We start from the raw sequence: 22434 nt of genomic DNA on the forward strand, positions 1-22434 counted from the left end.
TCACACTCATAATAATGTAATATAATTCAATTAAGCCATAATAGTGTGGATGTTTCTACAATAAATCTGGACCCTACATGATATCAATACGATTAATCAATTTGGAAAAATTTCACCTCCCCAAATTTTGATTAGATTACTTCTGAGAAATATCGCAAGAATATGGTCTGCGGACCTTTACGCAGAAATATAGACATATGGCAGAACTTACGCACCAATATCGGAAATGGAGGATTTTTTTCTACAATACCTTCGTCATAGAAGGAAGGGACGAATCGAGTTTTTTTCGTTTAGCATAGATAAGCCTACAATTCGTTTATTGAAACATTTTATTTTTAATTTTATATAAAATGAACAAGCAAATGTTCTTAATGTTTTTTTTTTTCTTTGTAGGAGGAATCTCTGGTATTGAAATGCGTAATATTAATTTTATTTCTTAATAAAATGACAACAATTAACCCCATCACAAACCAATAAAAACTTTATTAATCGCAGTCCTAAAGTGCCACTAGTTTTCATTACTTCAAATCATATCTGAAGTGGATACCGATAAGGTCGACTTCTGTACGGACAAGTCTATTTTAATCCTACCATATTGTTTCGATGATATCAATTCAATATACCCAATCATCTATCTTAATGGATGACGCGTACTGTTGTTGTACATAGTATGAATGGGTCACATTGACTAGTGTTACCATTGTCTCATAGTCTCCTAAAATATAATCGGTCGTTTGCATCTCTTCTGGTAACAAAAATGTAGTTTGAACATTGTGCGCGAGATGTCGCTGTGTATTATTATTTGCTAATAATACTTGAGTTATCACTTGTAAATATACAGGAGACGATATTAATTTACCTCATTTAGTCAATATTGTTGGTAAATTTATTAAACTGGCTATTTTAATACAAGGAAGTAGCAATAAAACAGTCAAATTCAGTCAAACAACAAACAAATAACATAAAAGTATTACTCCACTATGAACCACTTAAAAAATAATTTGTTCAACTAACGAACCGTTCCTATTAACCCCAAAAACCCTTGAAACCCCAATAAATAACCATTAGGGACAAAAAAATCTCTGCGATCATAGTAATAATTAAAAATTGATAATAAAGAAACCCGTGTTATCTATAATGAATGTAGTGAAGAGCATTAGGACGTCGCGGGCTGAGATAACATTGGTATGCGATGCTCTGATACGTAGATAAGAGATAAGTGGCCAGTATTGTTTAAGCGCTGATAGATTAAACCAGCGAAAAAGCAACGGCAAGTATTGACCACCATAAAATTCGTGGCATTTATATAAAGGTCGTTTATGTTAACAGCAAATGTTGGTGTTGCGCTTGGAATCAAGAAAAAATATTGATGTACAGAAATATTATAAAATGGTCTCTATGCATCAGTCTTAACACTCATTTAAAAAATTTGATGCCATTTTGTAGGTAAATAATTGGATACATGCTGGAGATCTCTCCTACTTCTATGATCGACTATTATAATACATATCTATTTAAACAAAGTTTCTAGATAAAACCTATTAGCAACTCTCCATATTGACCTAACTTCACTGCCATCTTCTATTTAAAACCCGAAAAGCGACAGACATTTGAAGGAAAGCGAGTATAATGTTGCTTAGCAAATAGTAGGTAATAGAATTAGGCAAACATCTCACGTCGACATTCGCACGCCGCGGTCCCGTTACACGCATATCTGAGCACGGATACACACCAAAATACGTGATTTTGCCATTTCGTACCACTTCTCTGATTGCTGGTCGGATTTTTGTTTTACCTCCGCCAATACCGCACGAGGCACGATCGACTCTTCCTGTGATTTCGAAGGTTTCACTGACTAATTTGCGTGAAATTTAGAGCCCAAATTCTGGAACTGGCCTACATTGGTACCTAAGTTCAAAACTATATCTTCTAGGGCGTAGGCAATTCTAAGATTAATAGTTATTTAAGTGAATTATTAAGTCTAAAAATCTTAGCTACATTAGCTTATATTTATGTACAAGTTCTAGTAATCTAATTTGAAATTTTTGTTTCGCAACATCACTATTAGCCTACATTGGTATGCAAGTTTTAAATTCCAAGTGTATGTACCAATTTAAAAATATTACGCTCTACAAAGACATCGCCTAGCAATAATCTAAATATTTTTGTCAACATAATTTACAGCAGGAAACAGTTATTACCTTTACGCAATTTTCATTAAACAACCTTGATATTTAGCTCCAATTAGTTTGGTATTTATCAAAATAAAGGCTGACTCGTGTCCAAGACATTTTGTTACTTTGTCAATTACCCACGTGCCTTTATACAATTGTGTTAATTCAAGGAAATGTTAAATATTTTAAACACAAGTCACAATTGCGTACGCGAGTTTTTGTCGTTATTATCAAACCTGTGACAATTACTCAGGCGCCGTATAGTTTGACATGCCAAGCGATAGATGGCATCTATGTCGGCTTAAACACCAAACTGAACTTTTGCGTTACAGCGTTCTAATTTCGACATCCTAGATCCAAACAAAATTTCCACAATCAAAAACCTTCCACGAATCCAAGACTTTAAATAATTGAAACTATTAACGCAAATGTAATCCGTAAACATCTTGCGACCTACAACAGTGACGATAGACAGTTCGCAGCCATCGTCGATAACCTTCGCAATTGCCAATTGACGTCAACTGACTGATAACAACGGGGCAAGTAAACAAAAAGTACATTAGATTGATCAACGATCCGCCGGGACCTTAGACCCGCGAGGTGCGCAAGCGGCTCCGGCTGGAACTTAGTTTCTATTACGAACCATCCATCATCATTAGTGGGGTCAAGCTATGTGGAATGCTTTCACACTAACACGGTGTTATTATTTTATTTTCGTTCAATTGCATCTCATGTCTACTTGAACTAAAACATTTAGAAAATACACCAATTGAATAATGTACTTTTTTATTACTTTTATTTTGGACACGTGTCCAAGGTCATTATCTCGATTTTGGTGATATTTAATAAAACACACACGCAATGTGATGCGTAAAATGTTGGATTTAATTCCAATTCGATTGTTATCTTATATTTAATTAAAATATTTTCGTGTAACGTCACTATCGGCGCGACACTGATACTTGTTATCGTCTACGAAACGCTTCAAATGGAATTTTATATGCCTACGTCGCGTCGAAAACAACCTAACATAGCGTTAGTCATGATACTGAGAATTAACTTCATCGTTCAAATAATCTTAGGACTTGCGTCGACAAAATGGAGATTTGGTTTAAAATGTGTAAACATCGCTGCCATACGCGTTGCGACCGGAATCGCTATGCATACCAAGTTTATTATTACATTATTAAACAGGATTACGATTATTGACATTTAAATAACGTGAATCATTCGTGTTTCGTCCGGAGTTGTGACATCAGGATCTGGGACCATGAGCGTGAATGCTGCGCTTTAGATTTGGATTTCAGGCATAACTGATTTGACTCTGGCGTGTTTAGTTTAACTAGGATAAACATTTATTGGAATGTTACTGAATTTTGAACTAACTTATTTGAGATAATGTATCGTTTGGTTTGGTACACCTAATTTCCTTGTTCCGTCAATATTTATCATTCGTAATACAAAGCTCTATCGTTCAAGAACCAATGATGCAAATTACAAACCTAAAAATACACAGCCCGTCAGTCTAAATCATCAATTCAAGACCGTAAATGATATTGATTACAGACATTGCATGAGTCAAACCCTTGATAGTTCAATTCTGAGCAACATATTCAGCGAATAGACGCACTGTCTGACGGCGTCGATTTTGATATGTCTATTTTTGTTCTGATATAAAACACGAGTGTTAATATAAAATTATACTGAATGTTCTTGAATGAATAACGAAATGACCTAATTTTTAATGATCAGAAAAGTTTTAAGTTTCCACCGCAGAAACGATTTACTTTATAACTCCAACGAAATTGATTGCGTTGAATTAATTATGCTTGTACCTTTAAAAATCAAAAAGGTCAAGCGATTATTTGGATGCAGTAAATGCTATATTGGTTTAAGTAACTTTTGAATTTAACCAGAAGCAAGACCTAATAATTCAGAACATCGCTGTCACAGATAACGATAGTAGAAACAATAAAACACCTAACAGTATGGTAAATCGTACCGATAGCAACAGGTCGGCCGAAGTCACTGAACTAGCTAACATTGTATCTGACAGATATGAAACTCATATACATCCGATGTAAACGCCCAGAACGTATGCCGGAGGCGTAGAAAAATCAACCGCAGTTATCTCTTGTTTAGGAGATAGGGATGTTGAGAAAAATGAATATTTTAGTATTTTCTAATCATTTATAGAAAGAAGAAGAAGAAAGAACTGTTTGAAGTTAAGATCATAGAATAATTGTCTAATCGTTTATAGATAGTTGAGAAAGAACTAAGTCAAGTTTAGATCAGAACGAGAATATGTAACACAACAATGTGTTGTGTCAAATGTTCCTATAATTTCTAGTGTCAAATATTTCTAATGCCAATATAAAATTATTAAAATGTCAATATCAATATAAATTCCAATTAATATAGTTTCAAAAGCCAAGAATACCATGTGACATAACAAAACCGCAAAATCTGATGACATCACGTTAGACCACTTTCAAGATTTCCAGCAGCTGACCTCAGCCCTCGGCGGTCATTTCGTCCATTATTCTCATGAACGTCAACGTTTGCAGCTCCTAGATACAGTTTAAAATCGCACGCCTGCTACGTGCAAATATGCGCCGCATTATTGCATGTAGTGATATATGCACGCAACAATTTTATCTTTGAATTTATCGAAAGGCAACTGTTACGTTATGAGTTATGTGTTTTATTTCGATGTAATTAAGTTTGTAGTGCTTACCTCGAGCGCCTCTTGCGCTGTGTGGAGGTAGTCCCTCAGCATGGCTTCCTGCACGCTCAGCCATTCTAGCCTCGGGTCTTCCAGTTGCGTCACCTCTGTGGACAAAAAAATACAAATAAAAAAAAGTTCTTGCGAAATACAGCTATGTGTCAAATCCTGTCACAAATTTTAGAACACAATCCCGGATATATATTTAAAGAACCTTTAGGTATTAGCTATCATTTATTTACTAAAGGTCAGTACTTTCTCTAGTGGAAATGAACACCAAAAAACTGTTCAGCTCTGGACCAAAAACATAATTTAGTAATATACCTACAAATCTACTAACGCGTACTAAACCCATGGGTCGTAGTGCAAACCATGTTATTTACTCAAGCCGTCACTTACTATAATCCACTTTCGACTTGCAAGCCTAGTCTACGTCAGGTCAACAATTCACAATCCATCTGGACGGTAGAATAATGCGTGGTGACATTACAACCGACACCTCGACGGTCATACAAATGGTACCTCGATTTCAACTTGCGTTATCTACAAGAAAGATGGTGGTGTAAAGAAACCTGTACTAGAAATTCTTCATGATTCCAGTTCGTTTTTATTACTGTATTTACTCAAAGTCTTCCTTTTAGTTTTACAAATCTTTATATTTATATCAGAGGAGATAACAATTGCAACATAGCAAAAGCCAAAAATACATCTCGCAAAACAGAAGTCACGATTGAAAAATATTATCTAAGATTATCATAATCTAAATTCTTCGAAACTAATCTTAGATTAAAATGCAAATTAATCAATAAATATAATTGTTATGGAAAGCGATTATCGGCCGATTAGCGTGAAGCATTCGGCGCCACAGGAAATGGAAAGTCAAGATAAAAACAATTTGATAGTATATCAGTGCCAGTTACAGACGATCAAACGAAATAAACACGGGTATTATAGGCATCTAGAGTTCATGCGAACTCGTCAATAGAGCATATTTATTTCACAGCCCTAGATCTATCTCCCCTAACTCCTAGAAATAGGTATGAAAGTTCTAGTAACCATCGCGACAGAATCAGCAAATAACCCATACAAACACACATCGCACAAAATTTCACGCATACAAAGACCCACAACAAATATTCAAACAAACAGTAGCACAGTTCAATTTTCCAATTAAAACGATACTATTTTAGTTGTCAGTTCAGTGGGGTTAAAAAACCATCGGACAAACGGGAACTAATCATATGAGCTGCATTCCACGAGCACTCGGCTCGCGCGTGACATCCAAAGTGCGCGAGCGGCTATCTTTCAATTATTATTCTCAATTCTGGGACAGACAAGGCCGGAATCATTCCGTACAATGATTACCACTCGTGGCAGATTAGAAACAACTGGACTGCCGAACTGTATGGGCTTGGATTAACGGTTTGATGCATGATTGGTATTTATGGGTGCGCCAGAATGTAAATAACTTTTGCCTAACCATCAGCTGATTCTGTCCTGGCAAATTTGATCCGAAAGTTATTTGTGACGTCACACACGACTAAATTTTAAATTTGAACTACAATAACACAAAGCACATCATAAAACCCATCAATTCAACGTAAAATGATATAATCACCTAATACATGTTTATGAAAAAGAAATAACGCATTTAAAATTTGCTCTCACACAATTAAAGTGGAAGTCACGTATATTAGAAAACCAATAAACAAATAGAACAAAAGCCATGGTAAATATTCATAGTGTTGATCAAACTATAATAAACGACAAAAAGTCGACAAGACCGGCACGAAGTCGTAAAAAACGCGCGTGATGTGATATGTAATCATAAAATTGACCACACACACTTTATTATAATAAAATTGTGGAAGTTCTGTCTCACTGAAATATAAAACAACCATTATCTGATAGTAATTTTGATTCTGCCTAAAATGTATTCTTCAATTCCTAATTTTCAAGAACTACAAATCGTTCCAGATCCAAATCAAAACAAAAATAAAAAAATTACTTAAATTTATTTTCTCAAAAGCTGTATAAACTTGAAAATTCATAATATTTACCTTGCAAGTTACCTATCCATTTATAACCAACGTTATTAAACCATTTTAAATACTTTATGCATAATAATATATTGAAGTAGTCCAGAGAGGCTATATCGAAAATGTAGAATTAAGTCATGCCGTTAACTTCTTATATAAATACATTTATAATATGCAAATACTCGCAGTAAAATCCACAAGCAGGCCTTATAAAAACAAACATCCAGGGAGCTAAACAAAAATTTATATTGCATACCATCCAACATTAGTATGTTAATACAGACAGAAGGTTTTCTATTATTAATTCCCAACAGAATTGAATTTTCACAATGTATCTAGAATAATATAAAATATAAAAGCCGCTACGGAACGTTTAAATATTGCGGCTCGTATATATTTTATAGGTAAGCGTGGCTGGGAGATTGCATTCCACGATAAAAACTGAGCGTAGTCCATATATGCAAAATGAAGGCGGCAGCCCTTTGTGTACATCACTACATATCCATCTACAAAACAACTTATCAATCTCTCGAAAAGCAAAAAATTCCGACGGAAATACACGTCAAAGTGGCGATACATTTTTGGCATGACGTGTATCGCGTCACTCGCATAGAAAGGGTTTATGGCGCGCATATTCAACCGGCGACTCGAAGACAGGTTATTAAATACAGACGACTTCTCAACAACTTCATAATAACTGGCCATTTTGTAAAATATCGATATCACTTCATCGATAACAAGCGGATTTAAGAATGTATCGATTGGATGTTTTTATTTTATTCTGCCATGTTAATTATTGACTTTGAGTAATAAAGGCATGCTAAATATGTAAATTGTTGAACGTAAAAAAGAAAATACGGTACATGCAAACGATGAAATTCTTTATTTATTTATATTCAAGCCTGTGTTGTGGTAGTAATTTGCAACCCACTTGCATTATAAAAATAGGCATTCAAACATGCTTATAAGTATTATAGTATCAAACATAAACCAAAATACTTTAAAGGGCACTATTCTCTGCATAAATATGACTATTTATTGTAGATTGTTCACTGTAAAGTAAGGCACAACTATTTTGGACGGAAAATTGTTCTTACATTCGGGCACTTATGGACATTCTCTATCAATTTTATTATCGTATTGTATATTACAAGACATATATAAATGTGTTGTTAGATTGTAAATCCATAACAATGGAATACGGAATACGAGCGGATGCTGCGAACGACTCTCATTTGTTATAAGACTTTGCACATTACGATATCCATTTTGAAACATGGTTCAAACGGCTTAGAGGTTGAGTCGGACACTGCGAAATGTGTGATTACTACTACGAGAAAATGGATTGACTTGGTGTGTCGGAAATCTGTAGTCGTTTTTACATCAATATAGCAAACTATAAGTTCAGTACATAAATAATATCACTACCTATTGACTAATTAACTAATACAAAATTGCGATACAACACCATCTTTCAACTTTGTACCTCGCATAAGCATAATTAATTCTGTAGTTTGTGAAGTATTTAAAACAATATCTATATTTAATTTTATCGAACATTAGTGACGCCTTAGGCATTGCAGCGTTAGTCCTTATTTCCTATTAACTAACGACCAAGCACATTAGGGTAAATAATAGGTCATCCGCAGGGCATTCTTGGCTTAATGAAGTTTTAAACGATCTCCAGTCAATTGCCTCGTATTGATACATAGATCATTAAATTAATTAAAAAGGTATCACACTTTATTAAAAACGTAACCTATAAACAAAGTAAAAATATAAACATAATATAACGTAAAATTCAGCGCGAAAGGAAAGCTCATAATGTAGTCGCGAGAGATCACGATATTTGTTAAGCTTTCTTGGTTCTCTATATGAAGTTACTTATCGCCATATCGAGCACAAATTCTAATACTAAAAGATTGAGATGATTTTGGAATATGGTCTTGGATTGGTCATTGATCAAAGCTTGTGGATTCTGAACTTAGAAAGATATATTATTAATGAAAGCATCAACACTAATATTATCGTGGTACTACAAGATTTTGCGAAATCCAATCCTAACGTAATTATTTATAAAATTAACATCGACATTTTGCATTAACGCTATTTTTCTAGTTAAAATGCAAACCACCCAACCGTTTTACATTCCAAGACGTCAAGAAAATTAGCTATAAACATGCAATATCGACGCGACGTCCCAGCAATTTCCCTGCAACATTGTAAAGTACCACATACTGAATCCTTATTAACAATTAATCATTTTAATGTGCAATTAACACTTGCAGTTAACGATACTGTCATCCCTTGGTATCATGAGATCGCGTACACCACAGACTTGGCCATAAATGAGCTCCATTTATATTTTATATTAAAGGCATAAAGATAATGACACGTTATTTTCCTAAGTCCGTTTAATATGTGAAGCATTGTGTTATATATTATTTTTTGATTAACAAGTATAAATTTAACATCCTAGTAATATTATAAATGTGAAAGTTTGTGAGGATGGATGTGTGGATGTTTGTTCCTCTTTCACGAAAAAACTACTAAACGGATTTAGATAAAACTTTACAGTAATATTGGTTATTAGAATAATATATAAGCTACAATTTATAATCATGTGTAATTTGATAATAATATAACGATACATATCAAGTAAGTCGCAAAAAAAATTATCCCGGAAAATGTCTTCACGCGGGCGAGGCCGCGACCAAATCTTTATAATTTGAACTGCAAGATATATTTTGGCAATTGTTCCAGAATTCAAAACCAAAATTTAAACTGAAACTAAATCTCGACAAACGAAAACCTTCGATGCTACTAAGAAACAAACAGGAAAACCGTAGTACTTTCAGCGAGAAATCAAATAGATTTTAAATGCCTCTCGATGTTATCTACGTTGATAAATAAACATACGACTGTTTAAAATTACACATATTTGAATAATAATTTAATAACGTTTAAGACATTTGCGTAGACCGAGTGCAAATAAATTACGCTGTTACTCGGGGAATTTTAATCCAAGCGTTAAATAGGGTTTATTTGCGTTTTATGCAAGGATTAATTGCGTGAATCGTGTTTTTTATTTAATATCATTTGAATGTTAATTTGTCTTTTATAATGGTTTTAGATTATTTAGTTTTTTAATTATATGCAGACTGTTAGCAAAGGTAATACAGGTTCGAGGTTCGGATGACGTTTTCGAAATAAACTCACGGTCACAACAATAATAACACATAAGCACCATTATTATTATTTAAACTGTCAAAAACTATATAATACCGTTTAACCGTTAACATGCAGTTTCAAACATTAATTTTTACGCCCTTTTATCTCCCACAAGAGGTAGGCAGAGGCGCAACTGGTGCACCTATTTTTCGCCATACGTATTCCATCTCATGATGAGATAAGGGCCTGTCGCTGTATCAGGCACAAATTCCAGACTCCGGGCTGATACTGAGTAAAAATAAATATCACTGCCCAACCCGAGGAACGGACCAGAGACCTCAGCACTACAGTCGTACATACAACTACGCCACCAAGGCAGTCATTACATTAATTTTCATTGAAACAAAATACCAATCGCTGTCATGTTCTGCAAGTTACACTGGTCAACGTAAGAACTAACAAGCTAAAGGCCAGTGGGTGGTCTTTTGTGAAGATATATGAAAGAAAATGGCGGAAAAGCCCTAGGTGATCTCATGAATAATGCAATGGAATTCGTGTGACTTGTGTGCGAAACCGAACGCCTTGCCAATGCGAGGAGAAATTATATTACACCGTTTGAGTTATCATAAAACGTAAAAGGCGTACAGTTTTATATCCTCCTGAAGATTATCAGCCTCAATTGGTGTTTTATGAAAATATATTTACGCGAATGTAAAACATTAAAATAAAGCATTTTTAAGCATAAAGCATTTTGCAAATATTTTCCGGATTTTATCGCGGTATTTTTATATTATAATTTTATCCCTCTTTGAAGACTTTGCAGTGTTAGTCGTCCAATAAGTCAAAGTTACAATATGTAACTACATTTAATATTTAAAAAAAATTGTATAACCCAAAAAACATTATGCTCAATATGAAAATGTATCCAAATAACATAATTACATTCTCAGTTTGATTAAAATAGAAAGAAAAGAATTTTAAATACGTTACCAAATCTATAGTTAGAGTGCCTTTCCACTTACACTTTTTCAATGCAATTATTTTAAAATTCCATGCTCAGCAAAAAAGCAGAAATTACACAAAATATCTAAACATATTTATGACTAATTGCGATATGGTTTAAAGACCTTTTTATCCTATACACGAACATGCAAGTTTTTATAACATTCATTCACTATAGGTGATACATATTCCAAGAAAGCAAACAAATTGCATTCCATATAACATAATTTAACAGGTTTCCACGTAAAACTGCAATAAAAAATTCATACCATCGTAAGCCGAGTTAGCTACTGCAATATCTATGCAGAAGCTAATGAATGCAACACTTGGTTGGGTTACATTTGCGTAAACAACCTATAAGTAAGCATTCCATCCATAACACGACTTATTTAGTTATTCCCCATACATATGCTCGGGAATCTATGGGACTCACGACGTGGCAAGGCGTTTCGCATCGTATATAGGCATCAAATCATGCATTCAATGCATAATGTTAGTGTTTTTGTTTAAAAATATAGAATTTGAATTCATATGCGCTTTTTTTCGCTCCTTGCTCAGCGGATGTCGTAATATGCCTTATTTACTTGTGTATTAAGTTGAAGTAAGTCCTTCATATTAACGAGGTTTACTATAACATTAATAGAAAATATTACAGACGCCTGATTATAAATTTCAATACTGTTTCTTTGAAATCATAATACTAGATGAATACATCGAAATATATTTTTAATGTTCCCACACAGACATGATAAATGCATTCCACAAATAATCTAATTTCAATTTCAAATTCTCTATCAATGCGAAATCAAAACACCTTCGTACCGTAGATTAACAATATTGAAATACATACTAACGCAGACAATATATTTATCTAGCACTTTAAGTCAGGCTAGACTTGCATCAGGCTGTTCAATAATTCATGGGAAATAAAGAAACGCACAAAAGAAACGACAGACCAGCGAGCCCCCCGGACCGCGCATTTTTCATCCGACCTGAATGACAATTGAAGGTATAGGAACCACATAAGCAAATAATTCTTTGTCATAAGTTATTTAAGTTTGCTTTATTGCTGGTATTAAATTTAAACTTGGTTTAAATGCTAAGGAGAGTAATACTTTACGAACTGGTTCTAAAAATTGTGAATTTAAAATGTTTAGTCAAAAGATGGCAGTAGTAGATCTTAACTTATCTTGTAAAGATTATATTAGTGGTATAGTTTCCTAAAACAAATATACAGAACATAATACATTTAATAAATATACAGTTAATGCCCAAAAATAAGTGTTTGATAGTTCAGTACGCACGATTGACATGGTTGATGTAGTAGGGCCCGATCTGAGGATCGTACGCCTCTTCCCAGCCCAATGGCAGCTCATTGCCGATGCAGTCCGCGAATGTCTGCGGCTTTGTGTATCTGAAACAATGATACTGCAGTTAGAATAGATATTTTATAGCAATTGAATATTTTGTCACTATCTATGTTTGGTGGAGTATATTAAACCATCTCGAAAGACAGTGAATAGACAAATGTATGAATTAATTTAAAGAAGTGTTTGGATAACATGGTTAAATATTCCATATTCGCAAAACCGATTAACTATTGGTTGAATAATGCAAACAACAATCGAAAAGCGCTTGTATCGCAATATCAACCTATAAAATTCTAATACACGCCCAATTTATTCCTAGAATATGTTATTTATCATCGACACTTTTTATTTACTGGTAAGAGATAAGAACTATCGCGAAATTTAAAAATGTGTGTACACACATACTTTATGGATTTTCATTTTATCGTTTGTGTAAACAAAAAATCGTAATACATTTTACCGATCTTCGCAAACCACTTATAATAGCGCCATCTTCCGGCATATCATCTAACTACCTTTTTTTATTTCTTATTAACAATCACAAAAACGAGGTAGAGCTCAAAATTCATAAAAACTCGTCCAATATCCAATTTCCCACGGACTCGTCTAGAAACCTACAACTATCATTAAGGCACAAATAAAACAGGTCCCCGACGATTATTTTCAATCTTCCAACCGGATAATACGCAAGTTTGGTAATGGTCTGGTCGAGTTTTGAATGTGTTTTTATATGTAAAGTGTAAACATATTGATTTTTTTACCTTTCATTTTGTAATCGCGAAGTATGTTTGGTATATAGTACCTATATTGAAAACAAAATTAAAGTGATTCGCCACTAATCAGATTTCAATAATAATTTCGGTTATAATCAATTGCTTTATGATCATATATTTTATGACTATTCATCCAAATTAGCGCTAAGAAAAGAAGGCGAAAATTTATTATTTGAAGAACGTTATCTAGACTCTTATAAAAACGTCTGTAGTGACCTACAATACATTCACACGCTACAGAAAGACAATTAAAAAAGCAACCACATTTTTCAAAAACCGTAAACTTGTTTAACATTAATATGGAATATAAGAAATATTTTAATATCTTACTGAATCGATCACATTAACAACAATGTTAGTGGCATAATCGAAAGTCAGTAATTACTGGCGAGCAAAAAGTCGAAGCTAGCATATGCAAGACGCGGCTGGATAATTAATGATGGGCTAGCGCGACGCACTGGGCGTGGTGCGACGGCGCCTGGAACGATCCACTTGGAACTTGGGAGTGGGGGATAGACCTGACTATACTAGCTGATTCCAAAAGAAGTGGGGATTTGATAGAAGAATAGGTAGTTTGTGCTACCGTCGGGAAAGAACATGGAAATTATTCAGAATCTTGTATGTTCTGTCTTGCTAATTAGGAATTAGGGTAGTACTATCAAATATCTATGTAATTTAATTAGTTCCAAGGCATGGTCTACGAAATCGCTTTCAACGTCAACGTTGCTTCGTTCGTTAGAGGTGGGACAAAATATATTAAGTAGCCCTGATAGGTGATAAACAGATAGTAATCTGTAATCAGGAAATGATATTGGATTTAATATGTAGAAAGGATTTCAATACTTGTAAATTATTTACATTATGATTCACAACGTGGAAACGAGTCGGCACAATCTCGTTTCCGATGACGAAATCGAGTGGCGTCTCAGCATTTCGCTTAACGGTTCCCGCCAGTTTTAATATGGACTTTATACGGTAGTCGGTTATTAAATAAAGATTCCTCGGTTAATTGCCCACGTTTATGTCGATACGTGAGTTCCAAATTCACTGGTTCGGCGTTTCGTTTGTATTTTGCATGTAGTCCAAGTTATTGTATTGGTTTTTGCTTTTGCATCTATACTTTTTCTCTATAGCCTTTAGAAGTAACAATATTTTTTTTTTTCACTGCCGTGATTTCATAAACGATCTATTTGATTTGAGTGCGTTGGATGTCCGATATTGTGTATTTAATTTTTATGGAATTAATTATTGTTAGCTAGCATGTTATTATTACTTTTACTATATTTTTTTTAAATGACAAGTCAGTTACATCAAAAATTATAGCAATTAATGAAACCCTATGCAACAACGACTAAAGTTTCTCTTTGTTCCCCAAAAAATCATTTTCTACACTCCATTCAAAATCAAAACAAAATGCAAGCAAACAAAAGAATTTTATGTAAGCTATCAGTTAATGGAGAGCTTCAATGAAAATTCGTTACTCCTTCCGCGCGGCTACCGAACGCGGCTTCAAAACACGATATCGGGCAGGGATGGAGGGCGCGTGCGTACGCGCATAGAATGCAACCAAGAGTGACCGAGACAGTATATACAGCAACAAGGTTGTGCGAGCGAGATAGATATAGAAACAAAGTTGTCTCCGCATAGTAACGGCAAACCAGTCTTGTCAGCGGGATGTCAAGACGAGCAAAGTTCTTGGAAACTGTGAGCTGTGTCACGGAATCCCTAGCACACATACAGGCGACGCACACAGGCGACATACGTGCCTCTGTGTTGATTTTATAGCGAAATTGGATAAGCTATCAGTTGTAATAAAATTGTTATGATTTATAACGATTTTCGTGAATAATAATTATATTAATCTGTTTACAATGACAAATGGTATCAAGACTTGGAACACTAAACACGGTATATTGTACTAGATTAGAGTTGCATGGAGTTTAATGGCACAATCCATGGCCGACGTCGACCTTCTACATTGAGTCAGGAATGAACGAATCAAGTCAGAATTAAGCCGTGACTTTGGGACCACATTTAAATCACTAGGTGGAATTCGCATGGAATACAATACAATCGACAAAAAAAGTGTCTTTAGACTTTGAGGTTGGACATTGAGAATGAGTAAATAACAAAATAATCTTAACAGGCCAAAGGAAGTTAGGTCATTCACCGACAATAGTCGACAATACTTATCATTGTAATCACAAATCTATCTTCAATTCTATATATACAGCCGAATTTTTCGGTATGTACAGGCAACCACATAATTAGCTGAATAAATTCAAAACTTCAAACTGCTTATAAAATTTTGCTAAAAAAATGTCTTCACAAATATAAAATAAAAGCGATTTACATAACTTCACACGAAGAAGAATATGTTTTAATTAAACTAAAACGTATAGGCGATTTGAAGTTTTGAATTTGTTAAACTACTTATGTGGCTCACTGTATAACCCTTTGCTTAGAAGATTGTATAAGAGCAAGAAATATGAATTATTAATGATTAAAAGTGATAGTTCTGATAAATATAAATAAATTACTGGCATTATTCTTAATAATAAATCCAGCATTATAAACTTATATTAGTTAATTTATTGAGCCAGAAGAAGAAGCCAGAAGGGTCATATTTTCCTTTATACAATTGCTTATAATACAAAAATGCTAATGCTAATCCTACTAACCTAGTAATTACCTTCAAACGTTACTGAAGGAAGGAAAATTTTCAATGATATCACAGCGGCATTGGAAGGTCGCATTCCTGAGATAATACTGACAAAGAATTTTATATCTCATGATAAAGAGCAACAGCACTTGTCGATAGAAATAACATTTATCTCTATCGATAACTTGGTATTCAAACTTCATACGTCATTTGTCAAAACATTGTAATATTTTATTCATATAAATAGAGAATATAATGTTACATTTCGCGCAACATATTTGATAAATTTGAGTAATGTTAACAACGTAAAAACAAAAACAATTTGAAAAATAAATCTTGATTATATTTCTGATTATGCATTGTGTTGTCTTAGGTATATTAGCTAAAGGTGCTAATTCGGCCGTTATATAATCTCCATTTTTATTGTTTACAACTTTATCTCAAACTATTCTTGTTAATGTAACTCTAGCAATAACCCTTTTTGCTAGACGTGTATTTTTCTTGAATATCGCCATCTACCGATTAAAGTAAGAATTAAATTGTCCAGTCGTGTGCCCTTCACAAACTCAACTCGAATCCGCTTTGAACGTCTGAATATTCGTAAAAGACGTATGTATTTAGAGTCTACTTTTAAATTAAGAATATCGATGTGAAGCACGATCTATTTAATCGAATCATACTATGAACACGTGCATAATATTATTATGATATTTGTCACATATTTTAGATAGTGAGAAATTACTAATAGCATCCAATACTAACTTGATTGAAATACAGTTATTATCTTACTATATCATGTCTCATCTTTGGAATATAATCGTCATTTTTACAAAAATCCAATATCTATCAAAGCTTCATACAAAATCCTAAAAACAGACCAAGATAACTAACCAAATAAAAATCCAAATTCCATCTACAAAATATTGCAAATCACGTCAATAAATCTACCGGTGCTTTATGCCTGCATCTCAGTCACACTGGAAAATAGCACGGGGAAGGCCAACGTACCGCACTGCGTCCGCAAATAGCATCACAAGTCGCCCGCTTAGGAATATTTGCTACATACAGTGCTCATTTCACGCCTTTAGGAACGATTTCTTCCAAATCCTCTCACCCGACTATTCTCAAGCTGATAGTACCTTCACGTTTGCTCTATGAGACTTTATTTAAGGCCAATGTCCTGAGGACTAATCTTTAGCTCGCTGTAGTTAAGGCTCTAAGGCTTATGAAGGTTGAAGATGTAGATATGCACCAAATTGGCGCCCAGTTTCATATAATGAGTGCCACACCAAGCATATGTTTAACAGTAATTTGGATTTTAGTGTCAGAAACATTCACAAATTAAAACAAGTTAAAAATAAATTAAACGTTAGTTATTATTAGATATCATTAGTTTATAACAAAAAGTTGTACAATTTTAAATGCCCTATTTAGCATAACAAATGTATCACACCACCAAAATTGTGAACAAACTTGCAGCGCTGAGTCGGTGCCACGCTGTCTCATATCGACCGACAGACGGACACGCACCTACAAATGATCTATAAATATCCCCAGGGAAATATTTTAATCCGGATGGCCCGTTTAATGCACATTCCATGGACATCGAATTGTTTTTACTCCGAGGCCAATGGCCATTTTAAATTCGACGTAAAATAATCCGTCATGAAACTGTGTCAATATACGAGAATAAGGGCTAGGTGTTAGGTGAACAACCTGTTACACGAATTCTTTAGTCATGATGTCATTTATTTTATTCTTGCCTTCTACGCTTTTAAATTAGTGGAACGTTATCTGAAAGAGTTGATTGTTCTGAAGGGAGCAAGACCTTTGTCCTATATTTGCGGTTTATCGAACAATAAAGACTGTTAACAATTTCGTAATTGTTTGCCACCAACACTTGGCTTGTTATTATCGATGGACGTAAACAAAACACAAGAATGCGGAAGGAAAAAACGAGAAGGAAACCAGTCGGTAAAATAACAATACTGATTATGTAAATAACTCGTGCAGATACATTTATATTTATCATACATCATGACTTTGACCTGAATAATCTTTTTAAAATAACTTCCAGCTAGAACACCTTAGACGTATATACAGAGTACTAGAACTAAGAATAGAAATAATGAGTATTAAAAAAATATCAGGAACAACAATTTACTTGTTTTCTTCTATTCAAATCGTTATACTTCGAACTGTCGTATTACAGTAGGTATGGGTATTATGTCGATACGTATTGAGCGAATTAACTAAGGCTTTCCATGCAAGCTATCCTCGACTTTTCAAAATTATCTGTTATTCATTTGTTCTAATTTCAAACCCACCAAAAAAGAAACCGAACAAGCCAAAACTGTGCAATACACTCAATTTCAAATTTCAAATAAGAAAACATATGCGGAGATGAGTCGATAAGCCAATGAACACACGAAATACATTCTGAATACAAATCGAAATAAACACAGACAGGAAGACTAGTCCCGCGACCAAAAAAGGAGCGTTTTTAGGGTCACAGCGATTTCCTCTGCATACCTTCGCGCTGACACATCACAATCGAATTAAATTGCTTGATCCGATACTTGGATAATCAATACATCTTTGTTTCCAACCCGTTATGCCTAATCTATGTTTGCTATTGAAACTGTTAATACAAACGTTAGTGTTTGAATTTTTTGTAAAAAACGAGTCTTATTTTAGTAGTTGTTTTAAATATTATATTGTAGTAGACCAAAAATATTAAGATTTATACTTTACGTTTATCTCGATCTGGTTTGAACACTTAAAAATCAATACCAAGTCTGCATAAAAATTTCCTAGTAATAAAACCGGCAGCATATTTATCGTATTGCGTCACCTACGATCACCAAATTTATCCCCCGAAAGTGGTAATTGGGTGATGGTAGACGGTAGGATGACGTCACGTGTTCGATTGACAAACGACATTCCACTGTTGAGAGTCAGATCACGTCAGCCCCAAGGTCTCAGCTCGTCTTGACTTGAAAACTTCGATAAATAGCGTGGTTTTTATTTTGATAGCACTACGTTAGAAAATTTGTGAATTTTAAAAGATCCTTGAAACTTTTATCATTAAAATAAAAGTTATTGGAACTGCCGCAGTTACAACTGTAATATGATAACTAATAATTTATGTGCGGTTAAGTATCAATCGATATTTCCTACGCTCTAAGCAGTTATAGGTGGTTGCGCTAGGCATAACTTGATTTTAAGCCGTGTTCACTCGGTGTTACTCATAATTTAGATTGATTTTTTATTTTCTTTTTCGTTTGTTTTTAATTCTCTAAGAATTTACTATTAGTAATGCTAAAGAAATTATTCCATATCTAGCCCTATTTCAAATTCGCCAACAAGTATACCATGGTCAATTCCCTTTACAAATCTGACGTATACTCACCTAAAACATCCAAAGTCGCCATTTCATTATCTAATCCAATAATTAAACATACAAATTGAGCGCAATCGACACTCACTTATAATGTTGCACGCGAGTGACGGACGCACGGACAACGTTGCATAAACACTATGTATAAGGTTTCCGCTTGAATCACGCAGCATGCCAACCGACTTCGTCACGGCGCGTGCGACACAATAACATTGACGATCACGACTTCGCTCAATATTCGATAATACGTTATCGTATTGTGGTGACAAGCCTCCGGGGGTACGTGCAACTCTTGTGCTGTTTGAGCCAAAGATTTTAATTGTTCGACTTTTGACTCAATCATCGACTAAGTTCTCAGCCAGTTCATGGCTCATGATAATTGGCAAGACTTTATTAGAGCTAGGTACTAGAATAATGTGGTGACAAGCCTCCGGGGGTACGTGCAACTCTTGTGCTGTTTGAGTCAAACTACTTTTCTAATTGTTTGACTTTTGAGTCAATTATCGACTAAGTTCTCAGCCAGTTCATGGGTCATGATAATTATCAAGGCTTTATTTAAGCTATACACTAGAAGAATCTAAAAGGTTATTGTTATTAACATAAAGTCCTTCACAACACGTAAGCAGTTGCATTTTAACAAGACTCCAGGCTTATAAGTCTTTATAACTGATAATTCGATCAACATTGTATCTAGTACCAATGAATACTCAACTTTAGCCCTCAAATACATTTTATTATCATCTGCGTACTAAATATTCTTTTGTTTGATTCCTGAACCCACCTACGTTTTCAAATTCTCCGTCACCGTGTTTCCGACACGTTTTTGCAATTTAATTACCTACCATAAATCAATGTGTAACGGTATAAAAACACGGGAAAATACGTTTATCATTCTAATATTTTGTGCGTAAATCGTTGGACATGGTAGCCACTGGACACCTGTCTAGACGTAAGCAAATTTAGTGACGTCATCTTTTCTTCTGGTATAAAAATATTTCTTTACCTAAAGGCAACCAAGAACAGTGCTAACGGAAAAATAATATAATTCTCATGACTTAAAAAATTCTAAAACAACTCATGATAAAAATCATAATATACGCAATGAAGAATATGTAAACATGTGTAATAACACTAGGGCTATTCCTATTGATATCGAAATAATAGAATTAGAGATACAAAAACAAGAAAAATGATGGTGTTATAAAATATAGCAGTCATTTGAATGCATAGAAAAGAAGCGAAAGTAGAAAAAAAAACAGTATTTGTAGTCATAGAAATGTGTGTTGCGTGATACCAATATACGTAAAGACAAAAATGGCTTAATTTTACTCTCAATAAACACTATTTCGTATAAATTTTTACCCTAAGGATATCCTATAAACCACGTTACGCGGCCGAAGCCCCGACCGTACATAAAATCTTTAAAAGATAAATCTCAGGGCTCGTATAAAATGTCGCTGTAAATCTAAATACACTAATTCGATTAAAACAAAAGCTTTACGGCCATTTTAATTTATAGTTATATCTTTGTTTTGAACCTATTAAATGATATTAAAACTCATTCACAGTCGAACCGGTATATTTACATACGTTGAAAATTCTTAAATTCATATCTTATATTAAACTTTAAACATTGTAATCGCTGCTCTAAGACATCTGTTTAAAGGTGGTCATTCGACCATCGCTTGTTAAAACTGGTTATGTTTTATTACCTTGAAAATTCAACTACAATTTAAAATATATTTATAAATACGTTTTTACTTTCTCTAACTTATGTTTTGGTTATAGATGACAGTACTGATCAAGGCGTTAAATATTGTGAAAATGAGACAATTTCCGTTTTATATACAGCAGATATTCGTAACGAAATATGCTACGATATTAAAGAGTATTAAGCTACAATCAGAAATCCTTAAGTTATCACACAAAATTTCAACACTGGAATGCAAAGTTTGAAAATAAATTAATGTACAGTTGTATAATGAAATTGCACAAATCACATATGTAATTGAAACCACATTAATAGTAACAAATATATTAACGACATGTTTGGCATTCAAAAATCACTATGCAAATATGGAATGTTTGTGTGCTAGAATGTGGAAAAGCAATCAACTGGCTACATTGCGACAACGAATGCCGCCCTCGGTAGTACAGAATGTTAACCAGGGCTGCCAACTGAACAATTTTCCCCAGAATTAGGTAAATCCCCGAAGTTACGAACGCGGCATTTAATCCTTTTTTTATAAGTTGAATCTTCCCTGTTGGTTGTTTATAGTATGATAAGTAAATACTATATATTGTTGAAAATAAAATACAGTCATTTCTGCTTATCCCATCGGATGCACAGCGCGGTATAGAGCGCTAAAGCGAAGTTATCGCTCACCTTTCAAGCCGGTGACTTTCCCAGCGATTGGTACGGTAGAAAGTAAAACATTATGCCAAGCACACACAGAGTCCGGTCGCATCGCAATATATATCCGACAATAAACTCGGAGTTTTAAAAAAACATTTATAACTGAGCAAAATATATTTGTATAGATATACTCATACAGATTTTAAAGTGGCGTTGTATGAATTATTTTAGACGCTGTAATTTTAATGATATCTTTTTATTCAGTACGAAAGATTTAGAAGTCATCCTACTGCGTCACGAGTAAAGCCAACCTCGAGATATAGACCATAAGAATAAAAAAAAAACAATTTTCTACAAATTTCACCAATTTCGAATAGATCAAAGATAATCAATTCAAAAAATCGCTCGCACAGACACGCCTTATGCTATGTCTCGCGATATTTCATTGTGTACAGCCTTAACCAACCGGCGCCGCTCACACGCGTTGGATCGATACCGGAAACTAACAACAAACTATCATATCGCTTCCGCAGATTGTTACATTCCACAACATCATGTCTTCAATGAACGATTTCAAAACATCTTCATTGATGCCAACGTCAATTATGTACATTGTCAAAGGGTGATCTTAAAATGAAAAGGGCTCCGTTCATATTAGTTCAATCTACCAAAAAAATGTTTTGTAACTTTAGATTTAGTAACAATCATGTTCAACTAAGTCAACTTTAATATTGCCAATTAGGCCCTAGCCGATTCTTATGA

At 34.1% G+C, this 22434-nt stretch overlaps 1 protein-coding gene across 2 annotated transcripts in view; it reads right to left on the reverse strand.

Annotated features, from left to right (window-relative positions):
• The window catches only part of LOC115446282 (protein kibra), a 71862-nt gene that overhangs the window by 40607 nt on the left and 8821 nt on the right, over positions 1-22434 (reverse strand). For both annotated transcript variants that reach the window (XM_037447560.1, XM_037447559.1), the window contains exons 2-3: positions 12416-12525; positions 4912-5006 (exon numbers count right to left, since the gene is read on the reverse strand). In XM_037447560.1, the coding sequence (XP_037303457.1) occupies positions 4912-5006; positions 12416-12525 (205 nt within the window). The remainder of the gene's footprint in view (positions 1-4911; positions 5007-12415; positions 12526-22434) is intronic.

The sequence above is a fragment of the Manduca sexta genome, chromosome 7 (assembly GCF_014839805.1).
Source record: "Manduca sexta isolate Smith_Timp_Sample1 chromosome 7, JHU_Msex_v1.0, whole genome shotgun sequence".
Classification (NCBI taxonomy): Eukaryota; Metazoa; Arthropoda; class Insecta; order Lepidoptera; family Sphingidae; genus Manduca; species Manduca sexta.